This window comes from Eleutherodactylus coqui, chromosome 7, assembly GCF_035609145.1.
Source record: "Eleutherodactylus coqui strain aEleCoq1 chromosome 7, aEleCoq1.hap1, whole genome shotgun sequence".
Taxonomy (NCBI): domain Eukaryota; kingdom Metazoa; phylum Chordata; class Amphibia; order Anura; family Eleutherodactylidae; genus Eleutherodactylus; species Eleutherodactylus coqui.
In genome coordinates, this window is record NC_089843.1 from 132851249 (window position 1) to 132878032 (window position 26784).

General features: G+C 42.1%; 1 protein-coding gene across 6 annotated transcripts in view; it reads left to right on the forward strand.

Annotated features, from left to right (window-relative positions):
* INPP4B (inositol polyphosphate-4-phosphatase type II B) overlaps positions 1-26784 on the forward strand; it is a 519946-nt gene that overhangs the window by 473117 nt on the left and 20045 nt on the right. For all 6 annotated transcript variants that reach the window (XM_066573709.1, XM_066573708.1, XM_066573704.1 and 3 more), the window contains 5 exons: positions 2391-2508; positions 4907-5047; positions 7315-7412; positions 16505-16617; positions 25455-25609. In XM_066573709.1, coding sequence (XP_066429806.1) covers positions 2391-2508; positions 4907-5047; positions 7315-7412; positions 16505-16617; positions 25455-25609 — 625 coding nt within the window. The remainder of the gene's footprint in view (positions 1-2390; positions 2509-4906; positions 5048-7314; positions 7413-16504; positions 16618-25454; positions 25610-26784) is intronic.

Sequence of the window (26784 nt, forward strand, 5' to 3'; positions counted from 1 at the left end):
GGGAGGGGGCAGAGCTAAGTGCTGCCCCGTTCCGCCTCCTCCCATTGCTGGCAGCGGACAAGGGATGGAGCTAAGCTGGAGGGGAGGGGAGAGGAGGGGAGAGGAGGTGAGCCAACGAGGGGGAGGGAAGGGAAAGGGGCAACGGCATGGCAGCCGCAACGTATATGCACTGGGGCCCGTGCCATCTAAATGGGTGCACAAACTTTAGATTTGTGTGTTTGTTCACAAGTTTTTATACCTCACATCGTAGCGTATATCGGCCGGCCGGCCCAGAGTCCTTGGGTGGGTTTTCTCTTACTCTCTCACAACGTGGCAGAAGATGACCAGACCTTCTTCAGCTCCCACAGTCAACTGCCTGGCACCCTTCAGAACCAAAGGCTCCAGAGACTCTTGCAAAGCTCCCACAACTCTGCTGCCAACCTCTCACACAGTCTTCCAACCTTGCTCTGCTGAACTCTCTACTTGTACTCGGCTACGGGCAATTACACCAGCTCCACAGTCATGACACTTGACAACAAGAACAACATGCGAGTCACACCCCACCCTTTATTAGCCACTGTGAATTGCTGTGGGTATTGTGTTGCAGGATGCCCACAGTGATTTTGCCCCTTATGGAGGAATCCTTAGAGATCTGCAGTGTTTTTCCAAAATGTTGCAGATTTGTTGTGGAAAACTTCTGCTCCATGTGCAGATTTTAGAAATCTCCACCCGACTAAATTCTGCAGCATTTATGCTGTGTGTGACCCCAGCCTAACAGTTCTTACATTACTACTAGTAATCAGCAGCATTATTAGGCTTTGGTTTAACACACTCTGGAAACACGACATTTTCCCATTAACAGTGAAGACTCTATACCTCCTATCCAGCTAGACTCTAATAAACATGACAACTTGCCTTCACTCAAAGGATTAACTTTTGCCGACCCTCTTAGATGTCAAACTTTCAGTATGAATGAGTGAGTGAATGAATGCATTGGTGACAACAAGATTGAATGTTAAAGGGAATGTCTCAGTACAAAGATTGATGGAATATCACTAGGATAATGGTATTAACATCTGATTGGTGATAGTCCGACTGCTGTGTCACTTTGTCTGTTCTGATTTTTTTTTTTTTTTGGCGCATTGTTAATTATAGTTTATAATGGGCTAATCATGCAGCATCAGAAGAGAATGGGTAACACAAGGGTTCATTTCTTGATCACTTTCTATTCTGACTGGCAGTTGGCTTAGAGGACAGGACTAGAGATGAGCAAGCATGCTCGTCCGAGCTTGATGCTCGATCGAGTATTAGTATACTCGAAAGTACTCGTCACTCGAGCAAGCACCATGAGGTGCTCGGGTAAATTTCAGGAGAGATACAGAGAGAGAGACACAGAGAGAGAGAGACACAGAGAGAGAGACACAGAGAGAGACAGAGAGAGAGAAAGAACCATCCCCTATGCCGAGCATGGGTCACCTTGAAAAATGCTTGAGTCTCCCATTAACTTCAATGGGGTTCGTTACTCGAACCGAGCTCTTGAACATTACAAAAAGCTTGGCTAGAGTAACGAGCACCCGAGCATTTTGGTGCTCGCTAGAGATGAGCGAGTACCAAAATGCTCGGGTACTCGTTATTCTAGTCAAGCTTTTTGTAATATTCGAGAGCTTTATTCAAGTAACGAACCCCATTGAAGTGAATGGGAGACCCGAGCATTTTTGCAAAGGATCCACCGGGTGCAGAGCTTTTTTTTTTCCCTCTCCCCCCCCTCCCCATCTCCAGCCACATACTGCTGTGGATGTGCACACGCTGACATGTCACAGCAGGAAATAGTAATGCAGGGCGGGGTCAAAACGGGATGGGGTCGAACACAGCATGGTACTCGCTCGAGTAACAAGCACCATGGAGTATGCTACTACTCAAACGAGTATCAAGCTCGGAAGAGCATGCTCGCTCATCTCTAGACAGGACTTGTCCAAGGGGCAGTGCTTGGCATTTTTTGTCTCCTAATGCAAGCTTCTAATTTGACTTCTACAACAGCCACGTATCTCACAGACAAAGGAGAAGAGAGGGGGACTATTGATCTCCCTGGACAGAAATAGGCAAATTCTTTCAAAATGAATCACATTTTTACCGCAGTATTGGACAAAAAAAAGTAAAAAAACAAGGGATGAATTGCTAGGATTTTCTTAATTTGTTTTGCCTTTTGTACGTTTACAGGATGCAGGTTCTGATACTAATGTGTCTAATTCATTACGCTACCACAAAAGTTTTACTGTATTCAGGGTGTATAAATGTATATGTTTCATGCAGGAAGTAAAATCTCACTATGTTACATGTTTTGTTTTCCTGTCAGTTGTTTCCATTGAAAAATTACACTTTTATGTCACTTTTGTTATCCATGTTGCACCTAGGCGAGGAAGTGGGAATGCTGGAAGACATGGCTGTTGGCATTTCAGATTTGAGGCACGTAGCATTTAAAATAACTGAAGCTAAATCAGATGACTTTCTTCCTGTTGTGACTGGGAGACGGTAAGAATTGCTTGTACCAGACATTGGCTTTCTCACATCTTGGAAAATTTGATTAAGAAAGCATTTGTTTTTCAAAGCGCATAAGATTTCAGTAATTAGTGTTATGGTGCATTGTGATGCTGAAATTGCCACAATCAATTCCCTGGTATTGAATCACAAGTTACATCTTCATACGGCACTTGTAAAATGACTGGAGGAATTCCATTTAGAAAGCTGACATTTTCATTTTTGACTAAAGTTGTAATGATATATGTTATGTCCCTTCCTAAATAGTTATTTTTCATTTGCTTTTAAGGCCGCGGTCAGACAAGCGTTTTTTTGCGCATGTATAGGCAGAAAAAAAAAAGCGCACCTGCAAAAGAATGGACATCTGAGTTCCAATACACCTGGTCATGCAATTTGTTTTTTCTACACACGATGTGCGATTTTTAAATTCCCCCTCTCCCCTCTACCCCCCCCCCCACACACACACACACACACACGCCTATATATGTGTAAAAATGTGCTCGTCTGACCAAGCTCTGAATATTTTCTGTGTGCTTTATTTCACTTTCCGATGTTGCCAGGGGAATAATAGTTTAGTTTTTGCATTTAGTATACGTATGGTCCGAGGTGCAGGATCCCTTTTGGTCACTTTTATATCCCTTTTACATACAGAATTAATGTACATAAAAAGTTGAGTAACTTTGCAAAGACATCGCATTACTTGTCTTGTACTGAGCCTGTATAAGGGTATATTCACATGACAGAGCTGTCCTACGACTAACCTACAATATGTCCGCATAGGTTTGTTTCTGCAGCATCTGCACTGATTTTGTGATACCTCATTTAGAGGAGGCATAGCTACAGCAATCCTCCTTATATTCCAGAGCTACAATCACAATTCTGCTGTAGGAAAGTGCACTATTGAATTACTCAACTTGTTAGATGGAATATGTATGCTTCCATCCTGCTTTATTACTCAAAAATACTCTCACCTATAAATCTGGAATATACGTAATAGATACATATACTTTACAGCAGTGATCTCCCATCTCTGACTTTCCAAGTGTTGCAAAACTCCAATCGCCCTGATAGCAGGCCACCTGTTTTCTGCAACTTTTTCCCAGCCAAAGGTGTGGACCAGTGTCCTAATCCAAGGGTTGACCTTCACTACGTTTTGCAACAGTTAGAAATTTTGTTTCTAAAGAGTGACACTAAGGCCCTTTCCAGTCACATGTATTCTGCATCAGTATTTGTAAGCCAAAACTGGAAGTGAATGGAGGATGATAATGGGGATTGTTTTGGGGACTTGAAGGATGATAGTGGTTTCTTTGGGGAACTTTGGAGGGCGATGAGGGTCTGTTTAGTGGGTTTTGGAGGGCGATGAGGGTCTGTTTAGTGGGTTTTGGAGGGCGATGAGGGTTTGTTTGGGCAACAGGGAAAGTACAAAGAGTAGAATGACTTTTTTTTTATTTCTCCCTGTGGGGCTCAATCTAAAGGTCCTTTTATATGCAATGATTATTGCTCAAAATTCATCCAAACAGCCGAAAATGAGCAATAATCGTTAAATGTCAATGCGGCCATCGTGCACTTTTCATTTGAACAATGGATTTCACAGAAAATCCATTGTTCAGCCGCTGAAAGACAGAGCAAATACAATCCATTTGAATGCATTTTGCTCATCTTTCAAAAGACTGCAGGATGTTCTCCTCGTGGCATGTTTATACTACCCGCAAGACGAACAATGGAATGTGTCGACAGCTGTTTACACAGCTGGGTGTGTGTTTAAACACAAGGCTGGATTCTGCAAACAACTTGTAGAGGTCCTTTTACATGTAAATGAAGATGATAAAGTGTTAATAGCCATTAAAGCCATTAACATTTTATGCAAATCACTACATCTTTCAATCTTTTGTCCGTTTGAAAGATTATCTTAGCCTGTAAAATAACAGTAAGATTTGCTATAGAGTCAATATGACTCTAGTTATGCCACTGCTTACAAGTGCTTATATAAAATGCCAACCAAAATACTCCTGTGTGAAAGTAGCTTAACAGTTCTTGCACGCAATCATATTACAGCTCTGTCCAGTTCTGTGTGGTTTGGAGCCATAATACGGTGGTATTTTAATGCTAGGGCGGTTTCCATATTTGTGTGACTCCATATGTTTGCGTGCTTTCAGACAGTACATTCCACTGCCACAGTCATCTGCATCACATAGTATTAGTATACCATGTATCTGTTTTTACAATGTGTTCCTGAGACGTAGATCACAATAGTAATATGACAAGTTTTACTAATTTCCTTCTGCCATGTGTTTCTTACACACAAGCCAGTGCAATAAAAGAAGCTAATAGACATTTATGGTAACTCCAGCACACAATCTATTTTTCATCATTTTCTTTGTATTCTTTCTAGAGAGCACTATGAGGTTGAGGTCAAACTTCCAACCAAAATGTTTGAGCTCCTTCCACAAGAAATAAAAGATGGAAAATTGCTGAGCGTGTACCCGGTGCTCTTTAACATAGGAATTAATGAGCAGCAAACAATTGCAGAAAGGTAAGAAAGTTCTCTAAAGTTACAGAGCTGTTAAGCAGCCGTCATCTACTATGATAGTGAATGAGAAAAAAGCTATGGAAGATAGATTTCACAAGTAACTTCACAGGGATTGGAGAAATCTAAATCAAATTAATACTTTGTGTGACCCCCCTTTGCCTTCAAAACAACATTAATTCTTCTAAGTAAGCTTGCACACAGTTTTTCAAGGAACCCGCCAGGGAGGTTGTCCCAAACATCTTGGAGAACTAACCACAGATCTTCTGTGGATGTAGACTTACTCTTCTTGTAATCCCAAGCAGACTGGATGATGATGGGATCAGGGCTCTGTGGGCCGTATCATCACTTCCAGGACTCCTTGTTCTTCTTTACACTGAAGATAGTTATTAATGACTTTGGCTAGATGTTTGGGATTGTTGTCCTGCTCCAAAAAAAACTGGAGCCAATCAAACACCTATTTTTGGAAGCATTCTTACTTTGTAGCATTTATTCCACACCTGCCTAATACTTTTGTGGAGCTCTGTATGTTTACAAAGTGTAGTAGAGATATTGGGTTCTATTACAGCAATATAATTATCAGTGTTATTGATATTATAAATACTGTCATATATGTATTTCCTGACATGAAGTCTTCAGTCATCTGAGACAGTAAACAATATCTGGGTTTGCTGCTATATGAATCTTTGAGGTGCCAAATATTGGTGTTTTTCTGTATAAAAGTATACATTATCAGGGTATACTACCGTTTTTTTCCCTGCGAAATTCGCATGTTTTTTTCTGCAGGGGTCTATGGGACTTGTAATGTTAAAATCGCGATTTACCGCGAAATCGCGATTTGCACGATCGCGATTTTAACATTACAAGTCCCATAGACCCCTGCAGAAAAAAAATGCTGCGAATTTCGCAGGGGAAAAAAAACTGTAGTGGGTAGTCACCCTCAGTAGGATATATTTTGTTGTTAGAGTCTATGGCTTACACCTATTTTTTTACATGATTATGAGTGCGGCCATCCTGCCTGAGCTGCTGCATGAGTATATCTAAAAATTTGCTTTAAAGCTGGCACCAAGGCGAAAAATGTAAAAAAGTGATCAATGGGAGGCAGTGTGGTAAGCATGCTTTATGTGCAGATTAGTGCCTCCTTATGGAGAGCACCCAAAAGGTGTGTGGAGACACTTAAGAGATGAGTGGGTCAGGGGGGCATCATCTCTTCCCAAGAAGAACCCCCAAAAGGGGTTATGGGGAGACTTACAATGCCATGCTAGCTCCTCTGGTTAATTTATGCACATAAGGAAGATGGAAAAATACCTCTGCAGCGCCACCTATTGGATGGCAGCATTACTTCAAATCAAAGTGACTTTCTAACAAGTCTTAACAGTGATTGGGAAGAGGAAACCAAGCCAGGAAATCATGCATATACACCTGTTTCAGGGTGCACCAGGGGAGCTTGCATGGCTTATGTCTCCTTACTCACCTTTAAAGTGTCCCCATGCCCCCTTTTGGGTGCTCTCCTTGGGGGAAGACTATACCATCCCAAACCAACTCACCATCTAGGTGTCTCCACCTAACCCACCCACAATAATGAGGAGCAAACACCCCGAAACAGCTGTCTGTGTATGGTTTCCTGGCTTGGTTTCCTATTCTCAATCATTGTTATGACTTGATAGAAAGTCGCTTTGATTTGAAGGAATGTTACCATCCAATACATGGCGCTGCAGAGGTATTTTTCCATTTTCACATGCACAAGTATGGCAGATTTCAAAACTTTGTAAGCTAAGCTTGTAGCTGAAAGAAAAGCAAGCATGGAGCTGAGGGGTATGAAGTGATGAACCACAAAAGGTTCAATTAAAGTGACTTGCAGTAGGGAAGCTGACAAACAATTTCACTTTCTATAAGCATATTAAAGAGATTTTGCATTGAAGCCTCCAGCTGTTAACACTGCATATAAAGTTATAAGCCAGCCATTCTCATTGACGGAAGTTGGGTACCCATACGTTTAATAGGGCATAGGGAAAGGGATTGTCATGAGGCCATCCCTTTAATTTGGTTAGATTGGACCTGTAAAATATATCATTATTTTATGTTAGTTTGTTCTTGATCATTGTAACACTCATGTTCTTGTTTTTCCTACAAAGGCATGATAAGGCCCCCACACATTAAAATGCATGATTAGATTCATTTGTCATAGTCTCCATCGAGGATAGCATTTATCACAAGAATTGTTTTATCAATACTCCCAGTGAAGCTTTCTTAATTAATTTTCTCTATTACAGGTTCGGTGACACCTCGTTGCAAGAAAGTATAAACCAAGAGAATGTCGAACACTTGGAAGAGTATTACAGACTGTGCACAGATAAAACATCTCCAGACTGTAAGTATCCGGTAGTTATTACCTAGAATACTAGACTCGCTGGAAGCACAGTGTATGTAATTATTTTATTTTTATGGCTTTATGGGAATGATGCTATGATCTACTTTGCATTTGCACAGGAGCCTACTGTGACATTGTATTAATCAGAGAAAAGAAACACACGCAGCATGCTAGATTTAATCTGCTGGTGTCAGGAAAACGAATATGTGAACAGCGGAGCACATATAACACCCGGGCTGTAAACACTCTGCTTTGTCCTGTAAATACAAATGATTTTTCTCTTTTTTAATTTAATATCCCTATCCATAGTCAGTTATTTATATTGCTCCTATATTAATCATAGTCCTGCATAGAGAATGCACTTACATTGATCCTAACCCTCCCTTAGGCACACATTATTCTATTACTCTTAGGATGGGCCATCAGTGATTGATTAGTGAGGATTAGACCCTTAATGATCAGCAGAACAAATGAGTAGTCAACGCTGCAGTTCCTGAATTGTTTATCCTGGCACATGTGGCTGTGCCTTGCACTGTACCTCAGCAACATTCGCATGGATGGATGAGCCATTGTGCGTGAATGAAGAGGTTGTAGCACACCTCTTCCACTGGTCACACATTGGTAGCCTATCATAAGGATAGATCTTGAACTAGGCACTAGGCATGGCAATGTTTAACCATTTTGTAGTCATTTAAAACATGAAAGTGTTGTGGCTTTGAAGAATTATGCTAATTTTAACCCAAGGGCCAGATGTAAGGGACCTGTTCGGGCCATTTTACATGGAACGATCATCGTTCAGGTCATTGCTGGATCAGGCCGAGATAATCACTCATAAGAGATCTCCGATGCACTTTGCTTCCAGTGATCATCGCTCCTGTGTAAAAGGGCCCTTAGTGAGCAACATTTAGTAAAGCCAGTTCACATCATGCAGTAGAAGTCCATTGTGGGTTTTTCCATCCAAATTGCAATATTCCTTATCCCTTGGTGTTATGTTTCCTTTTACTGTTGCCTTTTCATGTGACACCACAATCTGGCATTATTAGAAGTCCTATTGAGTACGTGCTATTCAGTTTGTGCATTCACAACATTGGTTTTGACTGGATAAAGAAAGAACATTCAGTAGGTCAGTCATATTGCACCATGCAAACCTATACAGATGCCATGGAGACTGGGATAGAAGTTAATCAAATATGCTCAAAACCCTTTATTTGCAGCCATATTGTTTCATAATTATGTCATCAATGTAGTGACTTTTGAATGTACAAATGAAAAGACAGCATTTCAGGTGAGGACTCGATAAAATATATGTGATAACCATAGAAACATAGAAGACTGATGTCTAGAGATGAGCGAGTACCCAAGTGCTCGAGTCCGCGTTATTCGAGTTGAGCTTTTCGTAAAATTCAAGAGCTCTACTCGAGTAACAAACCCCATTGACTACAATGGAAGATTCAAGCATTTTTGTATGTGGGACGCCGGGTGCCGAGCTTTTTTTTTTTTCTAGGGGTCTCTCTCTCTCTCTCTCTCTCTCTCTCTCTCTCTCTCTCTCTCTCTCTCTCTCTCTCTCTCTCTCTCTCTCTCTCTCCCTCTCCCTCTCCCTCTCCCTCTCTCTCTCTCTCTCCCTCTCCTCTCTCTCTCTCTCCTCCCTCTCCTCTCTCTCTCCTTATATTATTTCCATTGTATTTCTCATTCAGTAATATAATATAATATTTCCTTGCGTTACTTCGGATTCCCCACTTCCCCCGCTAATCTTAAATTGTGCCCCCTTGTTCTAGTTTCTAGCTTCCAAATGAATACACTTCCCTCGTGAATCTTATTTACGTCTGTAATATATTTCAAAGTTTTGATCATGTCCCCCTCTCCCTTCTTTCCTCCAGGCTATATGCATTAAGTTATTTAAGTCATTCTTGATAAGTTTTGTTCTTGAGAGCTTCCACCATTTTTGTAGCCCGTCTTTGGGGTCCTATTTTATCAATATCTTTCTTTAGGCAAGGTCTCCAGTACTGTACACAGTATTCCAGATGTGGTCTCCCTAGAGCTTTATACAGCAGGATCACAATCTGGCTCTTTCTACTGGTTACACCTCTAGCTATGCCAAGCATCCTACTTGCTGTCTTTGCTGCCTGACTGCACTGTGGGCTCATTTTAAGGCTATGAGGAATCAGAACCCCTAAAGTCCTGGATAACACACCACGGCTAGTGCAATACTTATTCCAAGGATTTCTTCTCTCAAAGTGCATTTTTTTTTAGATATTTGAAACCATTAAACTACAGTTTTCATTGTTATGAACATTTATCCAGTAAGGCAGTATTTTTCTCCATGTTGAAGACAACACCATCAATCCTTTTGATGTTTTGTGTCATCAGTAGAGATGAGCAAGCATACTCGCTAAGGCAAACTACTCGAGCGAGTAGTGCCTTATTCGAGTACCTGCCCACTCGTCTCTAAAGATTTGGCTGCCGGCGTGGGTGAGCGGTGAGTTGCGGGATGAGCAGGGTGGAGCAGGGGCGAGAGAGTGAGAGAGTGATCTCCCCTCCATTCTTCCCCGCTCTCCCCCGCCGCTCCCCGCCGGCAGACGAATCTTTAGAGACGAGCGGGCAGGTACTCGAATAAGGCACTACTGGCTTGAGTAGTTTGCCTTAGCGAGTATGCTCGCTCATCTCTTGTCATCAGCAAACAGACAGAACTTACCTGTTAAACGTTCTCCTATGTCAGTTATGCACATATTAAAAAGAAAAGACCCTTGTGGTCACCTCTTGTAACTCGTCCCTATTTTAGAACACACTCCCCAATGCTTAGTGTGCACGTTGAACTTCCCTGACAGAGTCTTAATTTGTAAGATGCTGACTGCAGTATGTTCAGATTGTGTTCCCTTAGACATAATCTGTGACAAAGCCTTTTGTTCTTGACATCTGTGGCTATGCTCACAGAATCTGCAGCCCGAAAGTACTTTTAGCGCAGTCTTTTTCTTATAATTTATTAATGCCTTCATAAGTTCTGAAGGTTTCATCATAAGTGGTTCTTTATCACTGTGCGAGCTTGCAAACTTCTAAAGAACTTAAATACTTCCAGTAAAGTGGCTCACCATGAATCCATTTGCACTAGGTTGCAAATGAAAGATTGTGGTGGATAAGCAGTGATTTGTACATCCGCATTTCTGTTTAAAGATGTCAGCTTCACTGACTTTCAACTGCTGTAAATATGACTGCTTTGTGAGTTTGGTTAACCACTTTACAACTGGGAAAATTCTCACTTTGCAACCTTTTTACTGGAAAGTCGTCAAACTTATTATTCGAACCACTTATTGACTGCAGTATGCCTTTTTAGGGACATCACTAATGGGCTTTAAACCTGCCTACACATCTTTTTAAGGTGGTGGCTTGGCTGACTACTGACAGCCAGGGTCCTGCTCTAATTACCAGGAAAAGAGAAACCTCAGATCCTGGCCGTTTAAACCCTTACATGCCACAATCAATAGCAATTGTAGTATGTAAGCAGATGACAGGGGAAGGAGGCTCCTCCTATCACTCATCACAGCCCACAATGCGATCACATGGTAACAATGGGTTCCCATGGCAGCTGGAAGCTTGACAAAGTCCTCCATTTTTGCTCAGCCTCTGCAAAGACTAATATGCTAATGTCATAGACATACTAGAATATGCTACATAGATAATGCAGTTTACTAATGAGGCAAGTTGAGATAATTTAAGCTATTATCTGTACATCTAATGTTATACAAAAAGGTTGTCAATTCATTCAATTGTTCAGCTGTTTTAGTGATAATCGTTGCGTCTAAAAGGGGCTATACAGGTGATGTCTCCTCTGATTGTAATCATTCATTTTCCCTTTTCTTATCTATCTGGGCACAGACCACCATGAAGACTTCTTCCACAACTCCTGTCTACACACAAACTCCTCACTTTACTGTTCCCCCAAATGCCCCTCTCAGTGCCCCAGAACGTAATAATGCATCCTTTTCTGCCCCAGAAAGTAATAGTGCTTTTACACAGTAATAATTCCCCTACTGTGCCCACCACAAAATAATAATTCCTACAGTAATAGAGCCCTTCTTTGTGCCCCCGTAAAATAACAACCTCCTGTAAGGTTCCTACCCTTGCCTTCATCTCCTGACCACACTGTTGTTACTTCTTTAATGAATTATTTATGAGACAGGGAAGGGAGATGGCAGATATACACTGCTGTGCGCCACAGTGTGTGAGAAATAAGCTCATTAAAAAACTAATACAGTCGGAGTCCCTTACCCCCCCCCCCCCATCCTCTCCAGCTGGTCGGTGTCCTGCTCAGTAGTAGAAATCTCCCTGTTTCGTACACGTTAATAACTGCATTTTACATATGGTATCTTAGTTAACATATGGAATTGGATTCCTTTTTTTTTTTTCTTAACACGTTTCTAAGGAAATGCTGCTTCACAAAAGATAAAGGTGCTAGAAATATCTATAGAAATGATGTGAGAACTAATGTGATCAGCGGAATAACAGTCTTTCTCTTCTATGTACAGGGTAATAACATGCTGTTCAATGTACAGGGGACATTTCTAGTATAAAACAATGCCAAAAGATAATAAATGATCAGGGCAGGCTACGTGTCTAAGTGCAAATATGATATATTCTAATTGCTGCTGTCTTTAGTACCATCATTATTAATCACATTATTAATCACATTTCCACCTCCTGTTGAGGAATTTTCAGCCATTGTTCCCATAGGCACAGAACTGCATGTAATGGAGCACAGCCAGGCAGTAAGAAATGCAGCCAACAGCATCACCATAACCTTGAACTATTTCAAAAAATGTTTCATAAAAAGTTTTATCCATGGACTTTTAAACTGCAGCCTGACATCTGCTTATTGATCTACAGGGCAACTTGAAGGAACGGAAGATTCCCCACAGCCCAGCGGAATATTATCACAATATTAAATACAGCCATTTCTGGGCTGAGGAATTTCTGCTTAAACTATTCCTTCTAGTCTTAAAACAAATGTTATTTTCCCAAAATATATGCCTAGAAATGAAGCAAAAGGATAATGATTTGGCACGATAGTCATCATACAGTATACAGGAAAACAGGACTATATACGTAAGAATGCCCAGTATGTAACATTAGTTTGATATTAGAGATGAGCGAGCATACTCGCTAAGGGCAATTACTCGATCGAGCATTGCCATTAGCGAGTACCTGCCCGCTCGGAAGAAAAGGTTTGGTTGCTGGCGGCGGGTGGGGAGTGGCAGGGGAGAGCAGGGGGGAACGGAGGGGATCTCTCTCTCCCTCTCTCCCCCCCACTCCCCCCTGCTCACTACCGCAACTCACCTCTCACCCGCAACTGCAGCTGAACCTTTTCTTCCGAGCGGGCAGGTACTCGCTAATGGCAATGCTCGATCGAGTAATTGTCCTTAGCGAGTATGCTCGCTCATCTCTATTTGATATCCATGCCTGAGCAGAAACTTCGAGTTTACTTTTATCTGAACATTTTTGATGCAGCTTCCTTGTAATAATTGCATTTCAAAGAGTTCAACAAATCAAGACAATCAAAGAAAGACCATGTGAGAAAGTTTGGAGAAGAACATAAACTTATCTCCTGAACTCAATTAAGTAGTTACAGTGGTTTATTGACTTGAGCAATTGCTAATATATTCTTAAAGTCCCCCATTTCCTGAAATTTTGGGTTTAGGTGCTGATAAAACAAAATTTTCAGTCTACCCAATTCATAATGTATAAAATTCCAGGAGTTTTAGATATGGGGGGTTGTTTGGTGGGATCCTCCATGTTACATGGAAAGAACTACACTAAATGGCCACTTTATTAGTGGCATGGTTGACTACTTGACTTCCAGAACCACAGTGGTTCATCATGGCATAGATTCCACAAGCTGTTGAAATATTTCAGCACGAACAATGGCCCATACAGACAAGATAAGGTTAGTTGCTGCAGATTGGATGTAGGTATTGACATGTTTTAAATAGCTGTCAGGAAGGGTTCATCAATTTATGCTGCTAGTGCCAAATTCTGACCATTTAATCAGCATGGGGAAGTAGAAATCTGGATTCATCTGTCCAAATTCTCCAACTTCTCACAATTTTAGTTCCCTTTTGCCCACTGGAGTCGCACCATTCTGTTTCTTAGACAACCATGGCACCAGCTATTATAGCCCAGCCATAAGGAAAGATCAGCTTTGCATTCGAACACATTATTTGGAGTACTAGTGTTGTATTGAGCTGCAGTTGGCTTGCCTGTTTGTCAGAATGATTCTTGACGTCCTCCTCTGACCCCTTTTGTCAAGAAGGTACATCCACAAGATCACTTCTCACTGGATGGTTTTTCTTGGCACACCATTCTTAGTTTAGTTTCGGCACAAAAGGAACGAATGGGGGGGTCAGGTGTCGTGTTTGCAAATATCTGATTAAAGCAATGCTTATTGCAAAGTTTGCATCTGTGCATATAAAGTCCTGCATGCCGTGTTGTTTGTTTGCTATTCATGTAGAAAAGTTCATGTGTTTTTCAGGCCGGGTCGGATGCAGGACCCTGCACCAGAATCCGACCCTGTGCCCCGGCGACAACCCCTGCGTACCCCTCATTTTTCTCTTCTTCTGTATTGCGGATGTGCCGACCGTCGCACATGTACAATACAGATTTACCCGTGAGCGGAAAATCGCAGTTGATTTCCACTTGTGGGCAGGGAAAAGCGATTTTGCATAGCATGCTATGGCAGGTATTTGCTGCGTGATCCGGGGGCGGACGCCAGCCCTGGATTCTGCACTGCAAATATGGCCGTGTGTATTGGGCCTTACCCAAAACCAAGAGCTGAGCCAAAAGAAAACTGTTAGGAGAGAAGTAGCAGCTTCATTTTTCTTCATTCAATCCCATATTCAGCCAAAAAAAAAAAAACCTGCGTAAAAAATTGCAATCACTGCATGTAGTGCCTGAGTCAACAGTCCTATCATTATCCAACTCAGTGAGGGCCTATTGATTAATAATGGTATGAATAACAGCGGAGATAAAATACATCCATAATATACATATATATTGGGAAAATAATTTCATTACCGTGTGAGCTGAAAATGGATGAACCTTTTGTATTCCCCATTTAAGGGGCATGGAGTGATAGGTGGAAATGAAGTGTTGTTACAGTCTGATGTGCTCCTGGTGCAGAAATAAATGCTTCCATTTCATTATAGAGTGGATAGTTTGCAGAAAGCTTTTGTTTCTCTTGAACATTTGTCGGTTCAGAAAAAGAGCATTAATTTATGACAACTCTGTATTATATGGAGAACGGCTCCTAAAGTAAAATTCAAGAAAGCTCCATTCTATAAATTGCTTTCTATGTAACACATTAAGTCCCAGAAAAGAGAGATTAGAAAGGGGATATAATGCAAAGCTTTGCAGCAATACGCGGTATTCACATCCAACATTGTGCAGCATTTGTGCTGTTTGTACAGTGCGGGGATTTGTAGTTTGCTTTAGTCAAAAACACAGTGCCCGAATATTGCTTCAGGCCTCTCTCACACGGGCGCTTTTTCAACGGCGTGTTAGTCGCGGTATTACGCTCCCATTGAAATCAATGGGGCCTCGCAGACATTCGTTCGATAGCAGTGCTGGACGGTACTTTTTTAGTGCCGCGATTTTCGAGTGCTGTCTGTTCGATCTTTGTCCGTTTAGCGCACCTCATTACCCATTACAATTATGGGGTGCGCTAAAACATGCTTTGCCGCGTTCATGTGTAAGAGTGGCCCAAGGCCTCATGTCCACGGGCCTGCAAAGTGTTCCCGTGCAGAAATCTGCAGCGGATTCCACCCGGCCCACAGACATGAGGCCAGAAATACAGTATACTCACCTGTCCGGACGCTGCAGGGCTCTCCTCCGTGCAGGCCGGATCTTCTTTCTTTTGCACCACGGATGCACTCGGGACACCGTCAGTGTGCCACGCACATGTGCCGTGCCGTCTTTTTTTTTTAAACTCCTGCAAGAGGCAAAAACACAATATTTGTAGGTTGTATCATATTTTAATATTTAAAATTCGAAAGCTCTACTCGAGTAACAAACCCCATGACTACAATGGGAGACTCCAGCATTTTTGTATGTGAGATGCTGGGTGCCGAGCTTTTTTTTTTCTCCTAGGTTCGTTCTCTCTCTCGCCAACCAGCCAGCCAAAAAATTTGCCAATGACGCAATCAAGCTTGGCAGAGTATGCTCGCTCAACTCTAACCTACAGTAAACATCTAGATGCAGGGTTTTTTGCTTTCAGAAATACTATGTCAAAATGCTAAAAAATGTGGCATTTTTGCTAAACAGTTTGCTTGAAACCACTCAAAAAGAATGCTTATAATGTGATAACATACACTTTTTATAAGTGTTTGAAAACACTGGAAAAATGGTGCGCGGCGTGTGAAGCGAGCCTGTGATAGGCCGTGCTATGCACCCCTGATTCATTTTGCTTGTTCCTTCTGTCATCACAGCACAAAACATGTACATATTCCTGCAGAATTCTGGCCTGTGATGGTTATTGACATTTTGTTAAACAGCACATCTGCAGATCAATATGCCGTAACATCTTAACTATGTGAGATGTCAGACTAGATCCAGCATGCTCTGTGCGGTGCAGCCATTTAGTCGGATTGTAAATTGGAATTTCCATACTATTTTTATATATAATCTGTGCCATATCGACCTGTAAAAGGACAAATGCATTGTGAGCTTTGCTTTTATAATGGCTCACACAGGACCCACTGTATACTCAGTAAGGTATAATAGGTTAATACATACATATATTGACCCTATGCCAAGTGGCTCCATGCATGCATTTCCCAGCTGGCCATTCATTACAATGACTGGTGTAATACCACATTACTGTATGGCAAGTATGAGTGTAATGATGCTGTTTAAGAAGGACAACCCCTTAAATAGAACATATGAGGAGCTCTAGAATCCTTTGTTCTTGACTATTGTCCGGGTGTTGATGCTGTGTAGAGTGTTGTGCATAGTTTGTGGTAACATTCTGGTAGCTCTGATCAAAGCGATCGCTCCCCAACATTCAGCGGTGTAGACACTAAATTTGTATCTCCCTTTATTCTTTATAGGTCCACAGTTGTTCCAGGAACAAAGCGATCTGAAGGAACTCCTTGAAAACCTTCACCAAAACACACATGCCAAAAAAAGGAAGAATGTAGAAATCATGTGGATGGCGGCTACTGTAAGTTTGGGTTAAGCAGGTTCAGCGCCATGTCAGGACTAATGGATATGTGAGGGTGGTTTCTAGAGATGAGCGAGTATCCTCGGCTAAGGCACTACTCACAACTCACCTGTCACCCGCGCCGGCAGCCGAATCTTTACAGACGAGCGGGAGGATACTTGGCGAAGGCACTACTCGCTCGAGTAGTTAGCCTTAGTAAGTATACTCGCTCATCTCTAGTGGTTTCACACCTGTGTTAGGGGTTTTGCTTTCCTGCCACGTACGGGGAGCAAGGAAGGGGAATTCTAGTGGCCAAACGGGTCAGTCTATGCACGTTACTGAATAGCGCCAGGCAGACCCCATTGACTTTAATGGGGTCCACCTGCTTTCCGCCCAGCTGGTCAGCCTTTGGACAGAAGCAGAAGCACTGCATGCAGCGCTTTTTATCCTGGAATTTTTAGCCACAGATGTGATGGAACCCCCAGCCAGAGTCCCGACTCAGGTGGGAAACCAGCCTGACTCTATACCTGAGAGTAGCTCCCATGGTTGGTCGGATCAATTTCCTCCATTTTAAGCCACCTGTAACAAGGAAACACTTCCTAAATTAGCTTGGTTAATAAAGTTTAGCTATGTTCACACAATTTTTTTACAACTGCAGAATATATTTCCTTATTTTAAAAAATCCAATAAATGATCAAGACAAAAAAGCCTAAGATCTCAGACTTTGTATAATGTGAAGATGATCTACTGTGATTCCCTGAAAATAAGACCTACTGTGATAATATGCCCTACCCTGATTTTCGGGGATGGGGGGTGTGGGCTTGAAATATAAGCCCTACCACAAAAATAGGCCCTAGATACAATGCATGAAAAAAAAACAATACTTAGTAGGCACTGTCTGGGTCTGCGGCGCTCCAGCAGGCTTCCGTGCAGTCCTCAGCACCAACAGAACAATCACTTGCTGGTAACGGTTTTGTAAACGCTGCCTCCAGCAAGTGATTGTTCTGATTGGTTCTCAAGTGCCACGGCTTAGCCAATCAGAGCAGGTGCTCAATGAACCCATCACAGCATCGCATTGAATGGCTGTGATTGGTTCACCAAGCACCGGCTCTGATTGGTTCTCGAGTGCCGTGGACTTGCTGGAGGTGGGGTTTACAAACTCTGTTAGCAGCAAACGATGCTCTGTCGGCACTGAGGACCGCATGGAAGCCTGCCGGAGAGCAGGGGGAGGAACTCGGACGGCGCCTGCTAGGTGAGAATAAGACACCCCCAAAAAATAAGAACCTGTGCCTCTTTTGGGGCAACAATTAATATGACGGTCTTATTTTCGGGGAAACGCGGTAAGTGTAGTTCAGTAGAGCTGCAGGATGACCATCTGAAGTAGGGTTAAGGTCCTTTTATGAGAGAAGATTATTGCCTGTAATGAACATTGATCCGCAATGTCGCTATTTGTTTGGTGCCTATTAATTTTACATTTTTACGCTATAATTATCACACAGAACTATGGATGAACATTCAGGTGATCTTTGACAATAATGGAAACTGTTTTGTACAATGGTACATGCCCTTCTTTACATGATGGAGTGTACCACCAACAGATGATGATTTTTATGCCTATAGAAGAGATGAATGACAAATGAGTGTTTTATCATCTGTTGTTCAGTTGCTGGGCATATTTCCTCTGGGCAATGATGAGGAACAACCAGTCATATGAATGTGCATTCGGCTGATTATGGAACAATGTGAAAGGGCTTACAGTTCATAACATATTTGGGTTAAGTTTGCTGTCTACACTTTGACAGTGCTGCTAAACATATACCTGTGATGTATGTAACTCCGTGGCTATATACCGTAGTTGCAAACATCTGTGATTGACTCCCAGTGCAAAAGATGAATACTAAGGCTGGGTTCACACAGGGCGGATTTGCTGCGGTTTCGCCACGGTTTTTCCGTTGCGGTTTTGCTGCAGAACAACTGCTTCTGCAGCAAAACCGCTTCAAAGGTTAATTTTGGCTTGCGTTTTTTTCCGCAGCGTTTTTTTACTTTTTGCCGCGGATTTTGCTGCGTCCATAGAGGTCTATGGACAAAAAAGCGCTGCTGAAAAGACGGAAGAATGGACATGCTGCATCTTTGAAAACCGTGCCGCAGTTGCATTTCCGCACTGCGGCTGTGCGGAAAAAATCCGCCCTGTGAGAACAGCTTTTTGCCAAAACTCATTTGTGCTGCACTGCACTGCAAACGCAGCGGTTTTGCCGCAGTGCGGATTTGCAACGGAAATCCGCGGCAGAACCGCAGCAAATCCGCAGCAAGATCCATTTATACTGAAAAGCTAAACTATATTTTTCAATTTACTGTCGTTTCTGGCATAAATTATAAAAAAGAAACAATAAAAAAGACTAAATTGTGTCAAAACTGTAGCAGATGCCATGACAAAAGCATGATATGGGAATACAGAATTAAATCACTCTTTGGGCTTAGGGCTTAGTCACACGGGTGCCGATGCGCCCGTGTGACTGAGCCCTCACTGCAGGAAGAAGACGGCCGTACTTCAAGACGGACGACTCCCCGCAGCGCTGAAGAAAGAACACATGACCGGCAATGAAGCCGGTCACATGTTCTTTCTTCCGGCGCTGCAGAGAGACGTCCGTCCTGAAGTGCATCCGTCCTCTACCTGCAGTAACACGGGCGCCGATGCACCCGTGTGACTAAGCTCTTCAACATATTCAAATGCGCGATTTATTTTATGTAGGGGTGTGAGCACAATGTTTTTAAGGGCATTTTTAAATGAATTTTTTTTCCAAGTCTGACGAAGTTGTTTTTGAGCATTTAGGCATGACCTTTGTGTTATTTTCTATATTCACACTTAGGAAAATGTGTTTCTATTTGAATAGAGTGATTTTTTTTTGCCCAGATAACCCTAAAACGGCAGCGGAAAGGAGATTTGTTTAATATGTTCTGGTGCTCAGGCGTGAAATTTTGTTAATTGCAGTTAGATTTGTTGCCACATTAAGGAATGCTGAAATGATTCTAATTGCCATTTTCAAGAATGAACTATAAAGCAATCTCTAATAAATTGACTGTGGTGACCGCAGTAATGACCTGGAAACATTGTTTTACATCAATAATTCTCAAAAATATTAACATAGCATACATAATGGTGGCATTTTCTGTGTCTCTTCTCCATATGCGGGAAATGTATTATGGGCTAAATACATAGCCCAGTTACACCGTTTCATTTACATGTTTTGGGGCTTAGATTCTTTTTACTATTCAGTCACTTGGCCTAATAGACCTTACTTATAATGGTAGAATTAGCTCATGACTGATGATAGTCTTCATCGCCAAGTTAACTCATCCTCAGGACATGTACAGTTAAGTAACAAAAGCATGTACTGCTAGCTTGTCCTGGTGATATTTAATGCAGACCTCTCTATACATGACTATTGCTTTGTGAATTCACAATATGGTTCACCTGAAACGGCGAGTGCTACAGTGCTGTGAAGGAAACTCAGCTGCAGTTCTTCAGCATGATCATGAAGACTGGATTAAAAGTTTAACCATGTGCATCCGGCAGAATGGTGGACACATCAAACACGTCATGTAAAGCACTTTGCGAAACGTTTCCCTCACTTAACTCTTAAACCAGTAGGAAAGGGAAAAACTAACACTTCCCAGTGTGTTTCTGAGTAAATTCTAACCAAGATTGAGATATCACATGACCCCCTTCCCATTTGAAAAAGTTATCACATGACCCCCTTCCCATTTGAGTTCAAAATGGCCACCGAAAATGAGTCCTCCACTAAAAAACAGAGCTCCCCTCTCAATTACTATTTTTACACATTGGAAGTCAATTTTCTTATTATATACCAGTTAAATGGATATTTCTAGACATTTACCTCACCCTGTATTATAACCCACCACTTATATTCCACGATGAGCTACATTCGCCATCATTACTCTAGTATCATTTTTTGGCATCGTTTAGCAGTGACATCTCTCATAAAACACTGATAACTCAATACTCACTATATGTTCTATTACATAATGTGCCCTTTTGTTGAAACCTTTCATTAATATTCAGGTAGCTTCCTTGTAATTGATATTAACTGTCCAGCAATCTGCTCATTATGATTAAGTCATGTTCCTAAATACACTGACTGCTTTGTGCTAATCGTATGGTGCTGTTGTACCTGCTGTAATGTAATCCTTCAAGATTATATGAAATGGTCTAGCAATGACTAGACTAAGCTCCTTAAGAACCTTTAAGGGTGAATGCCTGCAGGGATGTGTCTTTATCCAATCACAGCTTTCCAAGAAAGTCTCCCACTCTTTATTGGTAATGCCTACACACTTCAACAAATAGAAACGCTAATACAAAATGTTCTTTCCAATTTACAGCTCATTTAGTCTTTTATATATCTGTCATTATTCTAGCCAGGCTGTTCTAGTAAAATTTAATTTACTCTAATTTGCAAGTGTGGAGGATCTTAATGACACTGTATGAGAGAATGCGGTAATGATATAGTGTCTATAGTGCAATATATAATAAAAGCCAGACTAAGACCTAAGGAAATATTACTTTGGGACCCCAATCAAAATATGCCTATTAAAGGCAATTGCCTGATCTCCATACTGAGCTGCAGACTCTGTTGTTTGATAATGTAGTCTACAATTCTACAGAATCTAAATAACCATCAGGACAATTCAGATGTATCACCAGCTTATTCTGAAATGCTTCTTATTAAGTTGTAACTTTTGTTTGTAACGTCTGTTTTTTTGCCAAATTCCAACTGTTCAAACTTCTAGTCCCGGTTTTGAGGTATAACACATTGAGCCTCACATACATGAAAAGCATCTGCTCACACATATGATCTGCAGATGCACAAGTAGTGCCACTAACAGACCTTTTGACTCTCCCAATAGCGCCAGGGGTTATTATTCCACCCCTAGCTCACCTGCACATTCAACATGAGCATACACCAACCAGCATGATATGTGCTTATGTATATATCAGTACATAATTTTATGTATATGTAAAGTCAGAGAATATGTCTTTATATTGTATGTACATGTATACATAGGTTATGTATACACTTGTGGTGTATGTGTATATGTTGTATGTTTTTATGCTTTGTTTTACTAATAGGGATTTGTATTATGATATTATTTAAAATGTTATTGCTGTCAGTAAGAAACAAAATAAGGGTGGTTTGGGACCTGCGTTAGGGATTCCAGTTTCCTGCTCCGTTCAGGGAATTCCTGCGTCCGAACAGTTCTGTCTTTGGAAGGAACCCAACAGCGCCGGACGGATCCCCTTGACTATAATGGGTTTCACCAGCTTTCTGCACAGTTGCCCCACTTCTGTAATGGAACCTCCATGATGCCAGGAGTTCGGGAACGTTACACTGCAGCCTCTGATTGGCTGCAGTAGTCACCTGACTTTCAGCGACATCAATGTAAAGAATTTCAGGGGCTTGAACTTGCTGAAACAACATCTATACTTTATTAAATACAGCTCAATACATCACAGCAAGGATGTTCCCACAGACAGTGACATCATCTGTCACAAGCAACACTGGGACCACAGCGGGGCTGCAGCACTGGATTGCTGCGGCAGGGAACAGGTAAGTATACTACCTTTTCTTATTTTAGTACAGCGGGTGCTGAACGGCTGATAACTGGACAACTCCTTTAAATGAAGCATTTTCCTATTAATTTTTTCTGTTTGCAGAAAGGAATATATATCAGTGAATGAGATATACAAACGTATATGCTGCAGTAATTATATACTTGATTTCATTAAAAAAGGCATAGAAATAGTGGTAGACAGGGAGTATGGCTATCCAGACCCACTTAATCATGATGTCTCAAAAGTAGAGATGAGCGAGTATACTCGCTAAAGGCAATTGCTCGAGCGAGCATTGCCTTTAGCGAGTATCTCCCCCGCTCGAGACTGCAGGTTCGGGTGCGGTGAGTAGCAGCTGTCAGCAGGGGGGAGCGGGGGGGGGGAGAGAGGGAGAGAGAGATCTCCCCTCTGTTCCGCCCCGCTCTCCCCCGCAGCTCCCCGCCCACCGCCGACAACCGAACCTTCCGTCTCGAGCCGGGAGATACTCGCTATAGGCAATGCTTGCTCGAGCAATTGCCTTTAGCGAGTATACTTGCTCATCTATACTCAAATGTGGTCTTTCCCACTGTTACAAGTGCATCAAATGTTATAACTTTTAATTTTGCAAAGTATCCGTAAAAATGTTGGCTTGTCTGTGAGTTGTAGCTGAATTGTTTAGAAGTAACGGTAGGGGAGGTTGGCAACCCCGCTGTCTATCAGTGAGCAGCTAAAGGAAATTCCACATCAGCAGGTTCCATAAATCCATTTATTCATAGCAAAGTTCTGGACGCTGTGGATGCCTATTTTCTAAACTTAGATTTTTCCTGCAAAGTGATTAAACAGTTTGATAATAAGAAACCACTTAAAACAATCGCCGCTGGATCCAAACGTTTTTTCCATTTTTAGCATTAATAACACGATTCCATGCTTTTAACATACAAAGAAACTACGTGAAATCAACATAAGACTTTTCAATTGTTGGTTAGGTCTTTACAATGCATAATATTACACTTTTTCGAATATTTTTAAAAATATGGCATGGCTTTTTTTCCACATTTCTATTATAGCTGTTTTAAGCTCTAATAGACATATATTGCTTCCGCTGAGGAGACAGAAAGCCAGTTTCCATAGTAATGTTAACATATCTTCCCTTTCAATAATATACCTACCCACGATACACAGAGTACAGTTTTCTAGCTTCTTTGCCTTTGATGTTGTGCAAAGCCCTTTCCATTGATGTGTGGTCATCTGAGAGCTTGAACTATACAGAATCAAGCAAGCAGATCAACAGTGTATGACATAAGGTCTCCTCATACATAGGCAACCTGAGAACAAGTCTGTTAGAGCAGTGATATTTAATACAGGGTGTTAAAGATCAAGCAAGTCCTCTAGTGAGACTCGAAGTAACTAGATTGTATATGAATGGCAATTATTTGAAATCCAAAGCACCTTGTCCAGTGTTTGTCATGCATCTGCAGTACATATTTTGCTCTATGCCTACGTAAAGGCTTCCACCCACTGGGATTTTTTTTCTTGCACTGCAAGTGCCAGTGAAAACACTCGTCCCGCAGCACAAGAAAAACGCTGCAATATCGCCAGTGTTTTCATTGGGGCCAGCGGCAGAAGCACTAACCCCATTGAAAACATAGGGAGAATACAGCAGACTTCTGCCACAGCAGTCTGATGAAGGAATCCTCTGCCACAGCTGAAACAGCTCTGGCAGAAGTCCAGGATGCTTTCCCATTGCTTTCAATGGGGTTGGCGCTGCTGCCGGCCCCATTGAAAGCAGTGGTTTTGTGGCAACCCCCGCAGCATGATTTTTGGGAAAGGGCTTGAAATATAAACCCTTCCCTGAAAATTATCCCTAGCTGGTTAAAAAAACAAAAAAAATCTTTACTCACCTCTTCGCCGCTCAGACATGTCCTCCAGCTGGCTCCACTGCACTGCCGTCCAGCACTTTCAGCAGGCGGGGATTTTAAAATCCCTGCCTCCTTAAAGGACTGTGCCGATTGGCTGAGCGCTCACCCGATTACAGCCAGTGCTTAGCTATTCATCAATGATGCCAGTGGGTGGGCGCCCTAAAGAAGATTAGAAAAGTTAAAGTGGTATTCCAGCTATGTGGCTTCTTTTTTCAGTTTTCACCAATTCCCTGGATGGGTGAAAATCGATAGATCAGTAATGGTCCTACTACTGGGACCACTACGATCCCAAGAGTGGGGTCCTGTTTGCCCCAGTCCTGGTCACTGCTGTATTGCAGCACCACCCAGAGTTATCATGCCACACCATTCATTTCAATGCTGCTATGCTCAGCTGTTTTGTCAACCCCTATAAAATGAATGGATGTGTGACCAGCACTTTATTCCCTTTGGTCATTGCTACAATACAGCAGTGAGTGGAACTGGGCAAAAGAGAGCCCTGTTACACTGGCATGTCCTATCTTTGTTAGATGCGCTAATTTGGCAAGTCTAACAATCGTCCATGTGAACGCTTCTATAGGAACGCGTATACAGAGAAACTGAGTACGTACAAAAGCCTGGTGACCATATTAAGAGACCATGTATTTGATAAAGAGATTGATATGTGTGTGTATATATATAAACTGTAATTGTACAAAAGTTTGCTGCATAGCTTGAGAAAGCTGACTTGATTCTGCCAGGGTCCATAAGATATGATAGTCCTGGCAGAATTCCAGAGACAGTGTTGTGAAAGAAAAAAGTCAGCATTGTCAGAATATCGGAACCTGCTATACAACATTCTGAAACTGTGAGCCAAATTAAAGGGGTTTTCTGAGACTTTATTATTGAATACCTATCTGCAGGATAGGTCATCAATAGCTGATCGCTGGAGGTTCGCTATTTGGGATCTCCACTGATCAGCTGATATTGGGCCAGTTGCCTTGGCAGTCAGAATCAGAAGCAGACAGCTCTGTCTGTAGTGCAGCGGCCCAGGTTGGTATTGTGAATGCAGATCCCATTAAATTCAATTGAGGATAGGTCAACAATAGTAAAGTCCTGGAAAACCCTTCTAAAGTGAACGTACTGTATGTTGATGCAAGTTAAAGGGACTATACCACTAATTCAGCTTCCAAGTAAAGATTGTTCTAGTTTACTGCAATATGTACTCCGTCTCTTAACTGTCCTGCACATTGGGGACCCTCCCATGTAAAGACTTAAAAAAAATAATTTTTCATTGGAACTTGTTTCTGTGTTTTATGTGTTACTTTATGTTTACAATTAATTACTTGTATTCTTAGATTTGCCGGAAAATGAATGGGGTTCGATTTACCTGCTGTAAAAGTGCCAAGGACCGGACTTCTATGTCAGTCACCTTGGAACAGTGCTCTATCCTAAGGGATGAACATGACCTCCACAAAGACTTCTTCATCCGGGCTCTCGACTGCATGAGAAGGTGTGTATGAATACTTAATTTTGTTGTAGAAGCTCCCTTGCATTATTATAGTGTAGTCAAACAATCAAAAGTCCATTTAATGCTTACATGTTTTAACCATTTGGCTCTTCATCAAAGCATACCTGTATGTTGGTGCAGTTCACAACAAATATTAAAGCCCACTGGCGCAATAGGAATGCACATTTGCGTCAAGTAGTACATATATCATAAATATACATTGACACATTGCAAATGCGTAAATTGCAAAAAAATTAGACAATCATATATAAATGAGCCGGATCTGTCATGATTAGAGATGAGCGAATATACTCGTTTCGAGTAATTACTCGATCGAGCACTGCGATTTTCAAGTACTTCCATACTCGGGTGAAAAGATTCAGGGGGCGCCGGGGGGCGGGGGGAGGCGTGGCGGAGCGGGGATTGGCAGCGGGGAACAGGGGGGAGCCCTCTCTCTCTCCCCCCCCCCCCCACTCCCCGCTGCAACCCCCCACTGACCCACGGCGCCCCCCGAATCTTTTCGCCCGAGTACGGAAGTACTCGAAAATCGCGCCGCTCCGGCGAAAAAGGGGCGTGGCCGAGTAGGTTCACTCATCTCTAGTCATGGTCCATTGGGATGCTTTTGAAAATAGACCACTCATAGCTGTCATTGCTCCTTTAAGTGTATGTTAGAGAGGTTAAGCCATAAATGAGCTGATTGCAGGGAGTCCTGCTACTTAGAGCCTCCAGCCATAAAATGTAATATGTGGCAAAACTCCAGCCACCCCTGCAATGCATTGACATACTGGGTACTTCAGTGATGCTCATCATAGCAGCTCTTCACTTCAAATGTAGAACTGTTCTGAATTTCCTAAGGGCAGACTCAAAGACAAAAAATTTCCATGCAGAACCTACCTCTAAAACCGTGGCAGAAACCTACCGCCATGGATGTTGCTGCAGATCCACACATGAATTAAGCATTTTTGAATAGGCAAAAGCGTGGAATCTCTGACATGAATGCCATGTTAAAAAGTGACATGTCACTACTTTTGTTTTCACAACACAAATTTGGCAAAGATTTTGGTGCAGAATCTGCTCAACAATCCACACCACTGCCTTGTCTCCTCACTATCCCAAAACCCCAAACAACTCTTCAATACCTTCTACTCCCTCCTCAGCCCCAAAGAGCAGGCCCCATG